The 19,480-nt window shown below is 40.5% G+C and overlaps 2 protein-coding genes across 3 annotated transcripts; one reads left to right on the plus strand and one right to left on the minus strand.

Annotated features, from left to right (window-relative positions):
* Positions 1 to 2,148: 2,148 nt before the first annotated feature.
* LOC133716395 (uncharacterized) lies at positions 2,149 to 5,055 on the minus strand. Its single transcript, XM_062143107.1, has one exon. The coding sequence runs from the start codon at positions 5,053 to 5,055 to the stop codon at positions 2,149 to 2,151; it is 2,907 nt and encodes a 968-aa protein (XP_061999091.1).
* An 8,160-nt stretch (positions 5,056 to 13,215) lies between these two features.
* On the plus strand, positions 13,216 to 14,423 carry LOC133714286 (uncharacterized). 2 transcript variants are annotated; one of them, XM_062140375.1, is made up of 3 exons: positions 13,216 to 13,321; positions 13,446 to 13,906; positions 14,206 to 14,423. In XM_062140375.1, the coding sequence occupies exons 1-2, from the start codon at positions 13,220 to 13,222 to the stop codon at positions 13,896 to 13,898; spliced, it is 555 nt and encodes a 184-aa protein (XP_061996359.1). In that variant the 5' UTR covers positions 13,216 to 13,219; the 3' UTR covers positions 13,899 to 13,906; positions 14,206 to 14,423. The 2 variants fall into 2 exon arrangements, with proteins under 2 accessions (XP_061996359.1, XP_061996356.1); XM_062140372.1 differs by lacking the exon at positions 14,206 to 14,423 and having other exon boundaries at positions 13,446 to 14,115.
* Positions 14,424 to 19,480: the final 5,057 nt, after the last annotated feature.

Genomic DNA, 19,480 nt, shown 5'->3' on the forward strand with positions numbered 1-19,480 from the left:
TCAAAGGATCATGATAAAGATCTTGGTCAACCGATCACTCATAAAACCAAGAGTAAGAGTACCTAGCCTGCCTATATTTTGGCACTCATACATGCAGCTTCTGCTGGTAGCACCAGACCAGTTCCAGAAGATGTTTTAAACTCGGCGTTTCATAACAAACAACTGTCTGAGTTGGCAGATGAAGATCAGAACGTGACGCAGACAGATTTGATAAATAGGTTTACCAGCAATAAACCTAGCAAAAGAGTTCTGGAGAGATAAAAGAGAATAATCTCAATTTATTGATAAAAGATGAAAAGATCCGTTCTGCAGCCTTAAGGCGGCTTATTTATAAGAAAATAAACCCTAGGGCGACTAACAATGAAACCCTAAAGCCCATGGGTAAAAACGAAAACAACCCGAAAATAACTAGGAAAACCAAAACACCGGAAAATAGAAAAATGCAGTTTTGAGGCCCTAAACGACCCGAAAGCCCGAAAAAGGCCACAGGTCGTGGCATAGTGACGAGTTTGATTTCTGGCGCGATTCCCTTTCCGGAAAGATAAGGTGCGTCCCAAACGGACTCCGAGGAGCTGTTTCGCGTCTACTAGTCACTTTTCGTTTTCCTCCTTTAGCACGATCCAACTGTTCTTCAAATTGGGCTGCCATCTGTTCTGCATCAGTCTCCTCCACCTCCGAAGAACTCGACCCCGAGTTCTCTTCAGGGTAAAGAGCCTCATCTTCACGAAACTCATGCATATCAGCAACATTGAAAGTGTTAGAAATGGCCATCGAATCTGGAAGTGCAACAACATAAGCATTATCATTGATCTTCTTCACCACTTTAAAAGGACCATATTTCCTGGGCTTCAGCTTGTTATAGGTACCAACAGGAAATCTCTCCTTCCTCAGGAACATCATCACGTCATCACCTTCTTGGAACACCTTAACTCATCGATGCTTGTCAGCTGCAGCTTTATACTTAGCATTAGTTTGTTCCAGCTTGGCCTTAACTGATTCTCTAACAAACTGCACATCCTTGGCCATGCTTTCAGCAGCAACACTAACACCAGGAACTTTAGGAAGCTTCACCAAATCCACCACATGTCGAGGAACAGCAGTATAAACTAAGGAGAATGGGGACTTCCCTGTTGCACTATGCACAGCACTGTTATAAGCAAACTCCACCTGTGGCAAAGTATAATCCCACTGTTTGGGCCTATCTCCACAAACACTCCGAACCATGTTACCCAAAGTTCGATTAGTAACCTCTGTCTGTCCATCAGTTTGAGGATGAGCTGTGCTGCTACGGTTCAAGGCTGTTCCAAACATCCTCCACAACGTAAGCCAAAAGTGACTAAGGAATTTTGTGTCTCTATCAGAGGTGATGGACTTGGGCACTCCATGCAAACGAACCACCTCGCTGAAAAACAGTTTGGCTATATTGGACGCATCAGCAGTCTTCTTACAAGCTATAAAGTGCGCCATCTTGGAGAACCTGTCAACTACCACAAACACAGAATCCACACCTCTTTGGGTACGGGGTAATCCCAGCACAAAATCCATAGCAAGATCCTGCCAAATATCATCAGGAACAGGTAAAGGAAGATAAAGTCCTGTGTTTTGGGACTGACCCTTAGAAACCTGGCAGGTGTAGCACTTCCTCACGATAGTTCCTGCATCCTTTTTCAACTGTGGCCAGAAATACCTCTCCTCAAGGCTAGCAATAGTTTTATCTCGGCCCAAGTGTCCACTCAAACCCCCTCCATGCAGATCTCTGATTAGTTTCTCTCTCAACGAAGAACTAGGGATACAAAGTCGATTGCCTTTGAATAAATATCCTTCATTCACATAAAAATCTGCAACTGCATTATTGCTACTGCACTTGGTCCAGATCTCCTTAAAATCAGTATCTTCCTCATACAACTCTTTCAAGAGCTCAAACCCCACAATCTCCTGGGCTAAAGTGACCAGCAAGGAGGCCCTCCTACTCAAAGCATCTGCCACCCTATTAAGAGTGCCAGATTTATGTTGAATCACAAAAAGGAATTTCTGCAGAAAACTCACCCACCTTGCATGCATCTTATTCACAGTTTTCTGACTGTTAAGGTACTTCAAGGCTTGATGATCCGTGAACAGTACAAATTCTCTCTGAATCAGGTAGTGCTCTCATTGCCTCAACGCTCGGAACACTGCATAAAATTCTTGATCATAAGTACTCCACTTCTGATGAGCTTCACTCAGCTTTTCACTAAAGAATGCTACTGGTTTCTTTTCTTGTGACAATACAGCACCTACTCCCACGCCACTAGCATCACATTCAACCTCAAAAACCTTATCAAAATTAGGAAGAGCGAGAACTGGTGCAGTACAAAGTTTTTCCTTGATCAAGGCAAAACTCTTCTCTTGTTCCTCTTCCCACTGGAATTTGCCTTTCTTCAAACATTCAGTAATAGGGGCAGTAATGGTACTGAAATTCTTCACAAACCTCCTGTAGAAGGTAGCTAAACCATGAAAGCTCCGCACCTCAGAAGCTGTTTTTGGAGCTGGCCACTCTCTTATAGCTTGTACCTTCTCTTCATCAACCTGAATGCCTTCTTCTCCAACCACAAATCCCAGAAACAATAACTTGTTGGTGCAGAATGTACACTTTTTCAGGTTGATGTACAGTTTATTCTCCTGTAAAGCTCCCAAAACCTGCTTCAAGTGTACAAGATGTTCTTCTTTGGTCCTGCTATATATCAGTATATCATCAAAATACACCACTACAAAGGAACCAATAAAAGGACGAAGAACCTGGTTCATAAGCCTCATAAAGGTGCTGGGTGCATTAGACAATCCGAATGGCATAACCATCCACTCGTACAAGCCATCCTTGCTCTTAAAAGCTGTCTTCCATTCATCTCCTGGCTTGATTCGAATCTGGTGGTATCCACTACGAAGGTCTATCTTGGTAAACACTTTGGAACCCTCTAGCTCATCAAGCATGTCTTCCAAACGAGGAATAGGAAACCTGTACTTCACAGTTATCTTATTAATGGCCCTGCTATCAACACACATCCGCCATTGATTGCCCTTCTTAGGAACAAGGAGGACGGGAACTGCACAAGGACTCATACTCTCTCGAATGAACCCTTTCTTCAACAAGTCTTCAATCTGTTCTCTCAGAATCTCATTCTCCTTGGGACTCATTCGGTAATGTGGCAGATTGGGCAAGCTAGCTCCAGGCACCAAATCAATCTGATGCTGAATGTCTCTCATAGGTGGTAACTCGTTGGGTAACTCATCCGCGATCAACTCTTCAAACTCTCCCAACATATTCTGCACTTCCTTAGGAATCACCACCTCTTCATTTTCTGCAGCCAACAACCCCTTAATCACCACTGGACAGAAAATCTCAGATTCTTTAAAGGCCTCCTCCATCTCAAATTCACTGCTAGACAAGGTCAGAAAACTCTCCCCTTTCTTTCCACCAGATTTCTCAAATTGACACACAGGAGCCATAGCAATTTTATGGTCTTTCCACATAAACAACATCACATTATCCCTGCCTTTATACGTCACATCCACATCATATTGCCAAGGTCGTCCAAACAAAATATGACAAGCATCCATATCAATAATGTCGCACATAACTTCATCTTTATAATGCTTACCAATGGATACCGGTACTTTGCAGGATTCAACAACTCGAACTTGTGGACCTTTCTTGACCCACCCGAGGGAATAAGGTGCCTCATGAGGCTGCGTAGGTAACTGTAAATACTCCACCAGTTTCTTGGCTACAAAATTTTCGCAGCTTCCATTATCCACAATTAAATTGCACACTTTGTTATTAATGGAACAAAGGGACCTGAAAATATTGCGTCGCTGCCCCTCCTCTTTAGGACATAATAGTACTCGCTGCAGCACAATATTAACCTTTTCAGGGGACTCCTCCTCCGCAAATTCAGCCCCATCATAATCGCCATCTCTTCCAACTTCTCCTTCTTCCTTATCATAATCATCTATAAGGGCAGTTCTCCTCTCAGGGCATACATTAGATCTATGACCAGGCTTGTTGCATCGATAACAAATTTCTGTTGTAGGCCTAGCATAAGGATTATTAAGCCTCTGGTTCGGGGCCCTGTTTTGAGCACCACTAGAACTGCCAGCCCCTTTAAAAGGAGGGTTGGAAGTCCTAAAAGCGCCTTCTGTTTTCTGCAGTGTGGTTTTACCCTTGTCAGTCGAGGCGTTTGCTAAATCTGTGCTCCTTTGATAGTTATATCTCTGGAAAGAAGAAGCTCGTGAAGGCTTCTCTAACAACTCTGCCTTCAATGCTAAGTACGAAGCTTCTGCCATAGTATGAACAGTTTGTAACCCAATTTTGTCCTGAATGGAAGGCTTCAGCCCACTGACATAGCGAGCCACCTTCTGGCCTTCAGTTTCTCCTAGTTCATTACGCTCTGAGTAGCGTAAGAACTCAGCGGTGTAATCAGCCACTGTCCTAGTTCCCTGGACACATTCAATATACAACCTGTACAGAATCTGCTCATAATCGTCCGGCAAGAACCTCTCCATCATCAACTGCTTCATTCTTCGCCATGTCTTAACACCCTGCTTCCTCTGCTTCTTTTGAGTGTTCTGCAATTTATCCCACCAAACTGCAGCAGTACTCTTCAATCTCCATGCAACATGCTTAACCTGCTTGTGTTCAGGAACTTCCATAATCTCAAAGAACCTGTCCACCTGAAGCTGCCAATCTAGATAATCTTCTACACCCAAGTTGCCCGAAAAGAAAGGAATTTCGGCCTTGACTTTGTAATCTTGGTCAGCTTGTCCTTGTGGTTCATATTGCACAACCTCTTCTTCAGACTCAGATTCTGAAGTATGAACAACAACCTCTCTACGTGGAGCCCTAATTCGCTGGCCTCCTTCCCTGTCTCTATTCTGACCGTTGTTGTTGTGGTTGTTTCTCTCTCCCAACAACCCACGAATTTCTCCAATCTGTTGGTCCATCCGATTGTTCATGGTGTTGATGGCAGCGGTAAACGCTGCTGTGAGAGCTTCGATATCTGATTTTGTAACTTCACCCATTGCTACCAAGGTAAATAGGAGAGACAGGGAAGACCTGCTCTGATACCACCTGACGCAGACAGATTTTATAAATAGGTTTACCAGCAATAAACCTAGCAAAAGAGTTCTGGAGTCCACCAGAGATAAAAGAGAATAATCTCAATTTATTGATAAAAGATGAAAAGATCCGTTCTGCAGCCTTAAGGCGGCTTATTTATAAGAAAATAAACCCTAGGGCGACTAACAATGAAACCCTAAAGCCCATGGGAAAAAACGAAAACAACCCGAAAATAACTAGGAAAACCAAAACACCGGAAAATAGAAAATGCAATTTTGAGGCCCTAAACGACCCCGAAAGCCAGAAAAAGGCCACAGGTCGTGGCATAGCGACGAGTTTGATTTCTGGCGCGATTCCCTTTCCGGAAAGATAAGGTGTGTCCCAAACGGACTCCGAGGAGCTGTTTCGCGTCTACTAGTCACTTTTCGTTTTCCTCCTTTAGCACGATCCAACTGTTCTTCAAATTGGGCTGTCATCTGTTCTGCATCAGAACGTTGGTCAACCAACAACAGTTCCTCTTGAAACCACGAGTACATGTGCTAGTACTGCCTACACTGTGTCGGACCTTGTACAACGCTGTCTCATATCGGTGTTGATCTGTATCCTTATTCTATCTGCGTTGGTTCAGTTGATTTGTGCCATTAAGGGAAAACAACCAGTGCCTCCATCAACTGCACCTGTTTTCCAAGTCATGAATATGCCACCCGATTTTCAGCTAACAAGCAATATCTTCGACACACAACGGGTTCCTTTGACAGTCAATCAACCCCATGACAATGGTTTTGAACTTGATGTCAAGGTGGATGTTTCAGCGGAGTAATATATTTATATAGTACGGGTGAAGGAGGTAGTTCACTATAATTGATAATCTTTTTGAGTTGTTTTATTTTCCTATTAAATAAATTGGCAGTTGCCCAACTTTTACTATATTGGTACTGCTCAATACAAGCTATCTCTCGAAATGTACACAAACCAGTACTATCATAATTAATCCCCCTAAGTTTTTAATTTTGTTCCTTTTTACTCCAAAATGCTTGGTCTCATTGCTATTATATATGGACTGCTTGATCAGTACCTTTTATTTCCTTCAACGTAGAAAGATGTTACTAATCTTCGATCTTACAACAAGAGAAAATTCTAGATAGACTGATAGAGAGGCTCCCTGTTCTCTCTAGAGTTTTCAACACTTCCTTTCACACTGAGAGTCCACCGTCAGCTCAGATCTCACCACCCACCGCCATCTTCTTTCTCCTTTGATTCCTTTTCAATCCACCCTTACCCACAATCATTAGCCCCTTATCCACTCTCTGGTAGATTTTACACCCTATCTATGTGGTGATTGTACACCCTCTAGCTGTGTTGTTTTGTGAATGTGGTGATTGTACACCCTCTATGGTGTTTTGTACTGACTATGTTCAAATCTAGATGTAATGGACTATAGGAGGCAGGCAGGTGAACGGGAATCGACCGAGAACCTGAACCCCTTGACTGATATTACTTGCTTGATTTCTTATCTTCTCTTTGTCAATCTATCCCAAAATTTTCATATCTGACTTAATCCTCCATGATCTCTTCCACCCAACACCTCATATCATCTCTCCTCTTTTTATCTCAGATTACTTCTATGAAAGTTCACTTGGCTAGCTTTCAAAAGTGAAAATCACTTACCTAGGCGAGTATGGGTGGTCACACATGGGTTTCACAACCACCATTCTCCATTGTAATAGTTCTTTGCTTTTAGCTTATGTCTTCGGTGGCCTCGGCTCCTTCACAGATGGTGCATCTCTAATGGAGAAGAGAAAAGTGGTTCAAGGTGTGGTTTTAGCTTCACCATCCCATGTCTCAGATCTGCTTTTTGGGATATTTTAGTTACAGAGTTACTCAGCAGCTTATGGCAGCTTGCTGCGGCTTGTGAAAGCTTTGTTTGGTTTATGACGGCTCCGTGCGGCTTTGCTTTTATTAGTTTTTCGGTTTATTTTCCGGAGTAGGCTGCAATGAACCAATGCATTTGTAGACCAAGAGATGGCGTCAGAGTTTCCGTTAGATTGACCGCGTCAAACTCGCATACGACAGGGAAGATGAAACTGTAAAGTATGAATTAACCATAGGGGCTTTTAGGGGAGAAGGGGAGAGGCAGGTGCACCGAGAAGGAGATAAGGTTGGCAGACTAAATAGTGGTATCCATCGTCCTCCATATGCAACGAATGAAGAGGAGTAGAGTGAATGAAGGAGAAGAGGAACAGGATGATCTTTCTGATTCCAAAGAAGAGCCATATGAGAATCGACCCTGCAAAAGGGTAAAGAACGAAAAATGCAAGGAAAAAGAAGGGGTTCGCTGATGACTTCTCCTTTAAAGTAGTTTTGGCTCAAGATTTGTTATAATTCCAGCCACCTGTAACCCAAAATGGCCAATCCTCATCTCTTTATTCCCAGATGAGTCATGAGATGTCTTGCACAAAAGTAGTTTCTTTGTTGCATATGAGTTCTTTGTGGTTATAATTTCTACACATCAAAATTCCCTCTGAAGAAAACACCAAACCGCAAACGATTTATCATTGAGGAAGGGGCGTTCTTACGTGACAAAATCAAACTCAATAACACAAATCAAGATTCATCTACATAACAAGGATGAGATTGAAGGAGTCGGCGGTATTGACCCACAATGATGGTTGTCTGATTACGGGATAGCTTTGCTCTCTCTGCTTCTAATCAGCTGTAAGGGGAAAGATAGATTCGATAAGGGCAGTACCACATATTTGTGAGGCGTGAGAGGCAGATGACTAGCTGGGTATGGAGATATTTTGCTGCGAAATACCATTACGCCCAGCTTGTTTCACCATGACGCCAACACTTTTACAGTTAACGTTCAATTCACGGTCAACCATAATTAAGCAATTCCTGAGGATGTGAAACGGCCACGTCAGTGGACCCCCCTTGGTCTACAATTTTGTTGGTTCATTGCAGACTCTTCCTTATTTTCCTTATGCTGGCTCTATGTAGTTCAGTTGGAAATTAAAATTTCTTATGTACGTTCTATGGTCTGTATGGGCTTGTCCATTAGAACTCGTTTATTGTTTGTTATCTTGCCCTGGGTGGCCATGGGGCTTGTTCATATGTTTAATCCCATATGTCCAAAAAAAAAAAACGTAGAAATAAGATGTTGTTTGGCAGCTTCTCATTCCTTTGTTGAAGTTAAAATCTTCACCTTGACCAAGATCTTAGGATACATGTCATTAACTGGCACAAGTAATTATAATTGCAAAACATGCATTACTGTTTCAGTGTTTTGTTCAACATGGAGTGCACTGGAAACCTGATATAATTAGTTTTGGTTTTTAACCATGCAGAGTAGAATATGAATTAGGATTAGGAGTTTGGAGGTGCGCGCGATATAGTACAAGGAGAGGACTCCATATAATAATTAATAAACACCTCCCTTACAATCATAAAGCAATGCACTCACATTTCTCCATAATCATTTGAGCAGGAATTCGGTCTCTTGCTAATTAAGGATCTTGCAGGCAGAGAAGTGGTTATCGGTGTGGCTCAAGAAATTTTCACGTGGAGAAGGATGGTGATATGGGTTTCAAAGCGCACAACAGAGATGTGATACACCATCAATTTTACTAGTTACAAACAGGGTTCATCAACAAATTCGAGGTCTAGGAAAGGATTGTGGGCAAATTGTTGAACATGAGTCCCAGCTATATAGCTAGAGGAGCTTGCTGCATGAGGTAGCAGTGGCCATAGGACTAATAGCCAAGTTTTTGTGTGTGTGTGTGTGTGTGTGAACTAAAAGTCAAGGCTGTTCCTTTCGGTCGATATATAAAGGCCATGAAAATACAAAAGGTGATAAGGGAAGTTCAGAAGAAGCAGCTAGAAGGAATGAACGAGTGAGATTGGTGACCGGCCAAGAGTCCACCAAGGTTGATGCTCACTTTAATTTAACCAGTTAGGTATTTACTATGTAGTGGCACCCTTTTAGGTAGTTTGGACTTTGGACCATAGTGAAGTTTTACTGTGTGGTACTGAGAGAGTTTTAATTACTATGCTGGACTTGAATAGGAGAGATTTTCTAGGCGAAATGAATCCGGTTCGGGTGGATTCGACATCAAACTTATTTTAGCACATGTTGATTCCAGCGGTCGCTCTTATTAAGATTGCATCTCTCACTATATATATGCACTCACACAATCAAACTCCAGCTACTTTAGATAGAAAGAGGAGATGCAAAGCAAAGGAACAATCAAAATAGCAAGTGGTAGGCTTCCTGAGATGTCACTTAGCAGCTCCTTTATATATCAGAAAAAAACAGAATATGTATCATCCATGTATGAGACCATATATCACATGTACCTAGTGTTCTAAAAATCCCTATGGGCGGCCGTTTAGGCGCTAGGCGGTGTCCGGCCGTCCCGATTAGTCTGGGAGGTGCATAAGTTGATCTGGTTTAAAAAATATTCAAAATATTTATCTTTTTTGGTCAAATACTAAAAGATTGACTTCTTATATGTAAGTATCCATTATATGCTTAACTTTTATACTATATTTTCAATCAATTATACTACTAAGTATAGTTTTTTTTTTAATATTTTAATTGCACTTATTTATATACTGTCTAATAAGATTAATTAGACCAAACATCCGCCTAGGCACCCACCTAAGTAACTAGCACTAGACCCCTCCCAACCGCCCGCCTACTGTCTAGCGATTTTTAGAACATTGCATGTATCTAACCATGTATCCGATTAATGGTTATTGTCACGCCCCGAATTTTAAATACAATTAAAATCCGAAACATGAATTATACAACTTAATAGAATAAACGTCCTAAAATTTTTTCTCACAAACAACCACACTTCACACCTCTCAATATCACAATAAACCAAATCCTCAAATTATTTATTACAGCACACTCTCACCAAATCAAATTGTAAGGCTCAAATGAGCTTAACTCACCTCACTATTACAATTGCTGTAAATCTATAACAAATACTCTAACCCGCACGATCACCGCCCTGATTCTCCTGACCTGCAGGATTTCCCGCTACACAATTTGAATAGTGTACCGGGATTGCAACAACACCAAACCCGGTAAGCTTTTGACAGCTCGTATGAGTAAACAAAAAATGAACGGTTGATTTATTAAATCATATTTCTTTTAACTCAAGCAAAACAACCAACAATCACAACAACCACAAAGCAATCCACAATCCCCAAAATCAGTCACTAAAATCACCACTCTAAATCACCAAAGATTAATACGGGATCTAAACTCACATCTTTCTTCTCAAAACCCCGAAAGCGTATTTATACAAATACGGTGACTGACAGACTAGAGCTCTAACTGAATCGTAGCCCATCACCTGGCCTAGGTTATGGCATCCGACATGATTATCAATATCGTAGTTCATCAACATAGGTTAGAACATCCGATACACATACTCAACTTAGCCCATCACCCAATAAGGGTTGGGGCGTCTCTTACACTCGACCAATCGTAGCCCATCATCCACCTAGTATTAGAGCATCCGATTCCCCCATACTGGTCACTACGTTGACCCTAAACTCAACCAATCGTAGCCCATCATCCACCTAGTATTAGAGCATCTGATTCCCCCATACTGGACACTATGTTGACCCTAAAACCAAAATCGAGTACAATAATATTCTTTCACACAATAGGATCAATAATACCATGATACGTACTATTATTGTGTATATATATGTACTCAAAATACACTCCAAAAATCACCAATCCATACTCAATCATATCATCACTCAATACCACGTCATCCCTAAATTTCCAATATAATTTCACCAATCACTATCATCATAAATGAATATGGTAAATCACGTTTTCGATTTCACATCACTTAAATCATTATAAAATCACACATCTCCATGTCACACCAATCCATATATAACCACGTAAATATATATATACGTAATTATCCGCTCAGGGATAATCACTAATACCAACTATAGTTCAAGCATAAAAATCGTGAAATTCATTTTGTATAATTAAATCATTTTACTTACCTATGGACCGTAGTTGATCAAGCCCATATGATTTAAAACAAATATTTATTTCATAAATATTTTCACACAATTACGACAAAATAAAGTAATTAAATTTATTCGGTTTTTAATATGAACCACGTGAGGTTTACTCACCTCGATATTCCCGCTGCGTCTTCAATTTAACACAATACACACCGAAACCGCTCACCCAAGGAAGACCGTCAATCACCTAATCAAACATGACCTTAACTTAGCCAATAGCTCAAAAACATACTCAAACGACAATCCAACGGTCGGATCGAAATTAAATGATGATCCAACGGTCGGATCCTCACGGATCGCCTTTAGGATCATCCTCCAAAATTATCATGAAGATCCAACGGTCAGATCTTCCTGAATCGTCCTTACTAACATCTTCACAATTTTATAAGAAAATCCGACGGTCGGATTCTCACAAATCGCCTTCCAAAACTCTAATTCACACTTATACGAAGATCCAACGGTCGGATCTTCGCCCATGACCACACAAGGCCTCTGGGACAATCATACGATCAACATATCAAACTACAAGTCCATCGGACGGTCAGAATCTTCACAGATCATAAATCGAACGATTCGAAATCGATCGAAACGTAAAAATTCATAACTTAATCATACGATATCCGAAAATTGCGTATAATATATTGAGATGATCATATTGAAATATAGAATCTAAAAATGCACAGAAACTATATTTTTGACCCCCGGAGGTGGCCGGAAAGGGCCGCCGGAGTTAGTGGCAGAGCCGCCGCCGACCACCGCCAATGGTGTCGGGGCCGGGCTGCTCCTCTTCCCCTCATCATGCTTAACAACTTTCATAACTACCATGTAAGCTGAAAATGACCGGAAGTGGTCGAAAATAACCTAGAACAGTTGAAGGTGACCGGAATTTTTCCAGAAACAGGCGAGAATTTGCAGAAACCGGCGAAGCTCCGATCAACATAAAAATGTCCTCCTTTCGCTTCGATTCCTTCGGGAGACTTGTTCGGAACTTAATGGTGAACTCACTGGTTCAAGAAACACCTAAAACGAAGTCCTGTAACTCGAGATATTTGGATCCCTTGCTCCGTTTCGATTCAAGTCGGGGTTGAACTCCAACCGCCTCCAGAGACAGCGCCGCCGTGAAAGGGTGTTTCTGGGAGTTTCAGATGGTTGAAGCGAAGCTGTGGACGAAGTTTGAGGAGGTTTCGTGATCTGTAGCTCGAGTTATCACACTTGGAAAGAAATCGGGGCTGGACGTACCCGGTCTCTTCGCCGCCGTTTCCGACTGTGCCGTGACCCAAAACCGCTGCAGGTAGCTTCGCAAGGCTGAGATGATGCCACTGGAGGTTGTCCGGCGTTGAATGATGGCCTGTGGAGGAAAAGAGAGCTTGGAGAAATTTTTTCTTTGTTTCGGTATCTTTCGGACGAGAGAGAGTGAGAGAGAGAGGTCGATAGAGAAACGAAAAAAAGAAACAGAATGATGGCTCTCCGACAAGAGGAGGACCGTTACAGCTAAAGGGAGGGGTGAGAAAACTAAAGGAAGGGTGAAATGTTTGTCTTTGATTCTTTCACGAGATGGTATTATTCCTCTATCGAGGTTTGTATTATTCCTCCAACGAGTTTCGTACAATTCCTCTAACGAGGTTATTACAGTTATCTTCTTAGAAACTTAGACATACCAACATGAAACACAAAAGTCAAAGTAAAAGTAACTCAAATATGTACAGAAATTTTTTAACTCAAGTTAAAACCTAACTAAAGCAAAGGTTAAAGAAGTAAGCAACAACAATTAACAGCTTTTCTTGACAATAACCATGGTTAGATACAGGTAACACATGCATGGAAAGGAGACGGTAATTACCTCCTCACTACCGATTCATTGCCTCATAATAAGCAAATTTGTTCTTTTCGTAATTAGTTTATGAAATTGCTGTGCAGCAAAGCTAACCTTTATTGGACGGCATATACACCAAAAAAGAGTATAACCCATCGGCATTTACTAAAAAAAAAAAAAAAAAAGGTATAATTCAACATCACCTCCTCTCATATGATCGACATGTAATCAAGCAAATGAAAGCCAAAATGGCTCGTTTCTCATTTTCATCAATGTTGCTTTTGCTGCTGGTTTCTCATCCTGTCTTCAACTTCTTCAACACAAACTCCAGCCTACAGGAAACTCATATAGTATGTATACCAGTATACCTGATCATAGAGTTTTCTTTTATTAATTAATTTTTTCTCGGTCTCTTTAAGTTCTAAAATTCCAAAATTTAATTAGTTATTGTCGATCCCTCTCCTATACTTGTAGTTGACGGTGGACTGTGCTATTGCACCTCCTGCGATGATGGGGGCTCAATATCTTGCCCAACCAATCGCTCGTCATAAAACCCAGACAACTCATGATTATACTTTGTCAATTGTTCGAGTATATCAAGGTGTTGGTCAACCCCCAATGGATCCTTCTCAAACCAAGAGTGCTAGTAGTGCCTATGCAGTGTCAGATCTCGTAAAACGCTGTCTTATATCGGTGCTCATCCTCATTCTTATTCTAATAGGGTTGGTTCAGTTGATCTGTGCCATTAAGGGACGAAACACAACGCCTCCATTAGCAACGCCCATTTTCCAAGTCATGAACATGCATCAACCTGATTTTGAGCTACCAAGCAATGTCCTTGTCTTGCAGCGGGCTCCTTTGGCTGCTCAACATTCCCATGGCAATGCTTTCAACCTTGATGCCGAGGTTGATGTTCAAGTGGACTAACTAATGAGGTAACCAGCAGGATAATTAATATTCTCAATTAATTTAAAACCTTAATTTACATTGTTTTGCATGGCCACCACTTTTATAAGTTCAGCGCGCCAGCTATCTGGATCAGACCATATCTTTGGTTATATTTGTTTAACGAGAATCATAATCGATCATTCTAAAGTCTTGATTTTATTATAGATATTGTTGTTTTATACTTCAAAAAGATCGAGATCCATCAACTTATCGTTTATCCAATCGATAACCTATATTTTCTTGAGCATTGTAGACTAACTTTGGTATGAATTTTACATATTTTCAGCCCGTAACTCCTTACTCACATAGACACTGTTGAAACTATGCATGGGGTATGTCTTCATAAATCTCTAGCCAGATGGTATGTGTTCATGGGTATTCCGTATTCATAGGTACTTGAATATTGTAAGAATTGATCGATGTTTCAATATGAGATTATGAATAAATTAAGTATAAACAGACTTGTTTCAATGATAATTTTGTCCATACATACAGTACTGAATGAGAGATTTTTAGTTCAAAATAATTCTCCCTCACCATGCCACCATGCCAATAGATCAAAGAAAAAAAAGAAGCAAAAGCAATATAAGAAGCACTTTTATTGAAACATAGGAATCTCTGTCGTCGTCGTCGTCATCATCATCATCATGAGCGTGAATACAATGTATTTGTTGATGGCAGAGAAGTTGCGTAGGGTAGAAAACTAAGTCATCTAGTTCTAAATAATCATCTATATTACATTACTTAATATTCAAGTATATTAAGCTTTCTTAATCAATATACATGCAGATACAATATTCATATTGTAATAAGATTAGAATCTCTAAGCAATCTCAATTACTTTATTCTTAAATTGTTAACATGTTATTGTAATTACTATTTATATGTGTCCACAATAATTCTTACAGGCTTAAGGTTATGTTTAATGATTTCAACAATTAATAGTTCATGTTATATTGTGTTTTGATATCGTATCGATCGTTTGTATCTATATTCATTACGTATAGTTTACACTAGCAAAATTGCCCGCGCTCTGCTGCGGGATTTACATAAGAAAACTAATGAATTATCAATGAATTGCTTAGAAAACTAATTGTTCTATACATAAGAATATTATTGATTTTGTAATGTTATATGGTACAAAAGGTTTTTTTTTTTTTTAATACGAAAAGACTATATATTAAAGATGGAAGCCTCTCTGGCATCCCGAGTGTACAAAAGGTTTGGTTTATACATTTGGTCTGGTGTGAAACTTTTTGATAATGGTGGAGAAATTTAGGTAAGCTACCTTTTGAGGTCAGGCACACTTTACCTAAAATTTTCCATTACAGTGAATAAATCCAAACCAAACTCGGTGCATCAGAACTTTTTAATGGCTGGCTACAGTGTGTTGTCAGACCTGCAATTCATACAGTGTGTAAATACATAATAAAGTTGTATTGTATTTGAATCTCAAGCAAATACATAATAGAATTAGAGAGATCATATGTGAAATAGGTAAATAGAATAGTACCTTTTTTTTTTTTTTTTGAGGGAAATGGAATCAGGTTCCAAATATATTACGACGTCACTGCGTCAAGTTAGAGGGTTTCATGAAACCACTCATAGTACAAGTACAAGCACAATATAGACTGCGCAAGGCAGCCAGAAAACTCCTAACCAATCTGCCCAAAGCAGCTAAATTATTACTAGCCAACAAATCGAAAACCTAAAGGAACTGCAGAAAAGAAAAGCAAATAAATAAAACTCCCCTAACCCTACCCTATCCAAAGATGGAACCACTGTCTTGAGCATCTTGACGCCTAAGACCCAAATGGTGTACGTCGCAACACAACAACACAGAGCACGGTAACATCCAGAAGACAAAATAGGGCTAGAAGATAAACTATCTACCTCCCCAAAAGCCTAATCCAACCCAAACTAGTGAAAGGAAAGAGGAGACCTGAGCCAAAGACCCAGATCACTAGGCTGCACCATAACCCAGTATGGCAGAGGCCCGAGCCCACTACCAAGATCCAACTTCCTCACACCAGCCGGACTAGACCGGCCTTCCCAGAAGGCAGCCCCGCCGTTCACCATTCCGGCAGCCTCCATCTCTCCTCCACCATCACTAGGTCCTCCTAGAGACCGGCCGGAACGCCTACTTCAAAAGCCGATCAACGGAGCCCGGGAACCACCAGCACCCGCTCTCAAAGCCGCCCGAACTCGCACCCTCCGCTGTCACACCGCGATCGGAGCCTCAACAGACTGCGATCCGCCTCAGAACCTCCGATCACAAATCTTTGCCGCCGTCCTTCAAAAGCTAGACAGCAGATCTCCGACTTGGATCACACCACACAAGCCACCGCCTCCTCGCTAAGACAACCGCGATCGGAGCCCCGCACACCTGGATCGATCAACGTCATAGACCACCACTGACCTCACCACGAGCAACGCTTGCCACAACCTGGATCGAAACCCACCAACACAATCTGAGAAGCCTCCAAACCAGGAAGCCCTCCCCGCTGCACCCACGATCGCCGCAGAGAGCCTTCCCTGCGTCGCCACCGTCCACGATCGTCGCCTTGCCTGAAGGAAGAGCGCCGCCGCTGCCAGTCGAAACCTAGGTTTCGAAAAAAACCAAGGTCACTCGCTCCGAGAAGCTCGGAGACGTGTCAAGACTAAACACTTTCTCTTTTTGGTAAATAGAATAGTACTTGTGTTGAAGACATACCTGAATATAGTAGTATTTGAAAGCATATATTTGTTGTTATTTCTGGCGAATATGGGAGAGAAGGAAAATTAGCAATATTAATGTTGTTTGGACCCAAAATAAGCATTTTGGCCTGACAAGGCGTGTCTTGGAGAAATTGAGCCAATGTCAGTGGCTCAAGCTATATATTGTCGACAAGTTCGAAATATATATTTAGAGGCTAAATAAAGCCTACTATGAAAGCATGGAAGCATGGAAACATGAAAAGTCAACTTTAGCACATTTTCCTACTTCGGCTAGGAGAAACCGAGCTAAACACGGAAGGAGGGGCGGAAGACTGACCAAATGAACTTGAAATGAGCTGAAACTCTGCAGATCCATTCTAGACAGCCCAAGAATCATTTCTTATGAAGAGTGCCAGAGCTTTTTTTGAGTGGAAGGCCTTCAAACAATCAGCCCAATTTTCTACAGAAGCAAAACTGGAAAACTGGACCTGTAAGAGGTCCAGCAGCATTTTCTGCCTAACCACATGGAATAAAAATCTGAAAATTTGTCAGAATGATCTACACTCATAGTGGAACATTTCATATGAAGAAGTCGAAGGCATATAATGAAGTCTTGTTGGATAAATAATTGAAGGAATAAAGGGGCAGAAACTGACCTAAAACCAGCTCAATATTCACATGTTCATGTTTCCTACCCACATGAAGAAAGCCAGATGCTTTTCTCTTTTTCCTTGGATATATTTTTCTTCTACAATCTCTTTAATAGATCATCACCACTTCCATGTTGCTGCACCTTCATGCTTTGCTTTCATTTCATCTTTTCTCTATCTTTTCCATATTTTACAAGTGAACTTAGATCTACTTTCATTATTTTTCTTCCACTCATCATTTCACTCTTCTTTTTCTTCCCTATATAAACACATTCTCCTCTCATTCTAACACACACATTCACATTCAACAACAACATCTCTAAGATGATCTAAGTTCTCTCTAGAGCAAACCTCTCTAAGAGCAACTCCTCTCCCTCTCTTTCTCTTTCTCTTACCGGTGATCACACTCCTAGTCCTAGTCTTCTCAGAAGCCAACTTTCAGTGCCACCAAACCCTCTGTCAACGTGCTTCGGTCCTAGTCTCCTCGGGAGCCGACGGTAGTGCCGCGACCACAACGGTTACAAAACCAGCCAAGCAAGGGTAACGCCCTAGCAACCCAGCCAAGCTAAAGTCACGCTTTAGCAAGATCTCAACATTTCCCGGTGATGTCGCTCTGCTCGATCTACAATATTGAGTATCGATTGTGTTAACAAGAAGAAACTTCAGCAAAGTCCTCACCACGAGGCAGAAAGAATCCCACGACGAGGTTGGTGCTCTCCTCGTCTACAATCGCTTGATAGAAGTCAGGTCAAGGGACACCCCCGACGACCGCACCCGAACGGTGCTGGCACGCCCGCGCAAGAAAAGAGACTGTTGACCAGCTGCAGCAAAATTGGAGCCAAACAAATGTATTGGCGATAAAGTGTATACAATACTAGTCAATTACTTGTCCATATTAAATATCACAATTCTATTATAAATGTATAATTTTAGAGAAATTACATTGTAAGTAGGTTTATTATAGATTTATAGGTTAGTTTAGTCTATGTAAAAGTTTCATTTAAAAATATCATTTTATAAATGCAAGTAATGTGATTTCTTTATTTTTAAACAAAATTTCCACCGAAATTGAAACTTTCTCCGAAATTTCCTTAAATTTGAAGTACCGAAATCGAAATTTGAATCCTTGACATGATCAAAATTACTTTCACATGTAAATTGGTTCAATCGATCCTTGCTCCTCACCTAGAATCTCCTCGAGGGACTTTCTACGTACTCACCTAGATTCGCCTCGAGGGGATTACCCCTCACCCAAATTTTTCTTGAGGGAATATCTCCTCACCTAGATTTCCCTTGAGAATATTACTCCTCACCCATATTGGCCTTTAAGGGATTTCTCCTCACACATATTTTGCCTTTAGGGAATTACTTTACTTCTCACTCAAATTTGCCTAGAGAGAATATCTCCTCACCCATATTTTCCTTGAGGAGATTCCTCACCTATATTGGCCTTGAGGGGATTTCTCCTCACATAAATTCGCCTTTAAGAAATTACTTATCACCCAATTTTTTTTCTTGTCAGATTGTATAGATATTTCTTGATTTTTTCGGGATATATCTTAAATATCTTATATATCATCGGGGATATTTGACGATAGTGGAGAAATTTTATAGAAACGGTGGTGATAAGATATTTTTTCTCTATGATATATCAGTCCCTTCAAAAATGGACATATCGGAGAATATATCAAAAATATCGTAGATATTTCAATCCTTAGGTTGAACGTTCCTGTTTACTAATCGGGTAATTTGTAATGTTCTTGTAATACTTAACACTAGGCTGCCACTTGGTTTGGTAATTACTAAACTGACCGAATACCAACCGATGTTTTAGGTTTGGTAAACTGATTTTTTGGGACCAATAAAACCGAAATAAAAAATTACCAAAAAAGAGTTAGTTTGGTTTTGGTAAATACTGAATCTACCAATTATCTAAATATTAACTTTATACTATAGTTTTCAATACACATACATGTATATTAAGAAATAATAAATAAAAAAATTCATAATAGTATGAACATTAATTGCTACATATACTACATTAATGGTACATATATTTTAAGTAACCTGGTCAAACATGGTTAGATAACCTAATTTTATTGAACATGGCTAAAACTTGATGTCATATTTAATAAGTAGATGAATACATAATTTGCGACTATAAAATTGAAAAAACCTAGTATTGTTCATTCTAATTTATATTACAAAGAACTA

Source organism: Rosa rugosa, chromosome 6, assembly GCF_958449725.1.
Source record: "Rosa rugosa chromosome 6, drRosRugo1.1, whole genome shotgun sequence".
Taxonomy (NCBI): domain Eukaryota; kingdom Viridiplantae; phylum Streptophyta; class Magnoliopsida; order Rosales; family Rosaceae; genus Rosa; species Rosa rugosa.

What these genes read in the sequence shown, in the direction of transcription:
- LOC133714286 (XM_062140375.1), top strand. Translation starts at nt 13,220, where the DNA reads ATGGCTCGTTTCTCATTTTCATCAATGTTGCTTTTGCTGCTGGTTTCT. An exon ending in GCCTACAGGAAACTCATATA is followed by an intron (nt 13,322 to 13,445) that starts GTATGTATACCA and finishes CTATACTTGTAG; the next exon opens with TTGACGGTGGACTGTGCTAT.
- LOC133716395 (XM_062143107.1), bottom strand. Translation starts at nt 5,055, where the DNA reads ATGGGTGAAGTTACAAAATCAGATATCGAAGCTCTCACAGCAGCGTTT.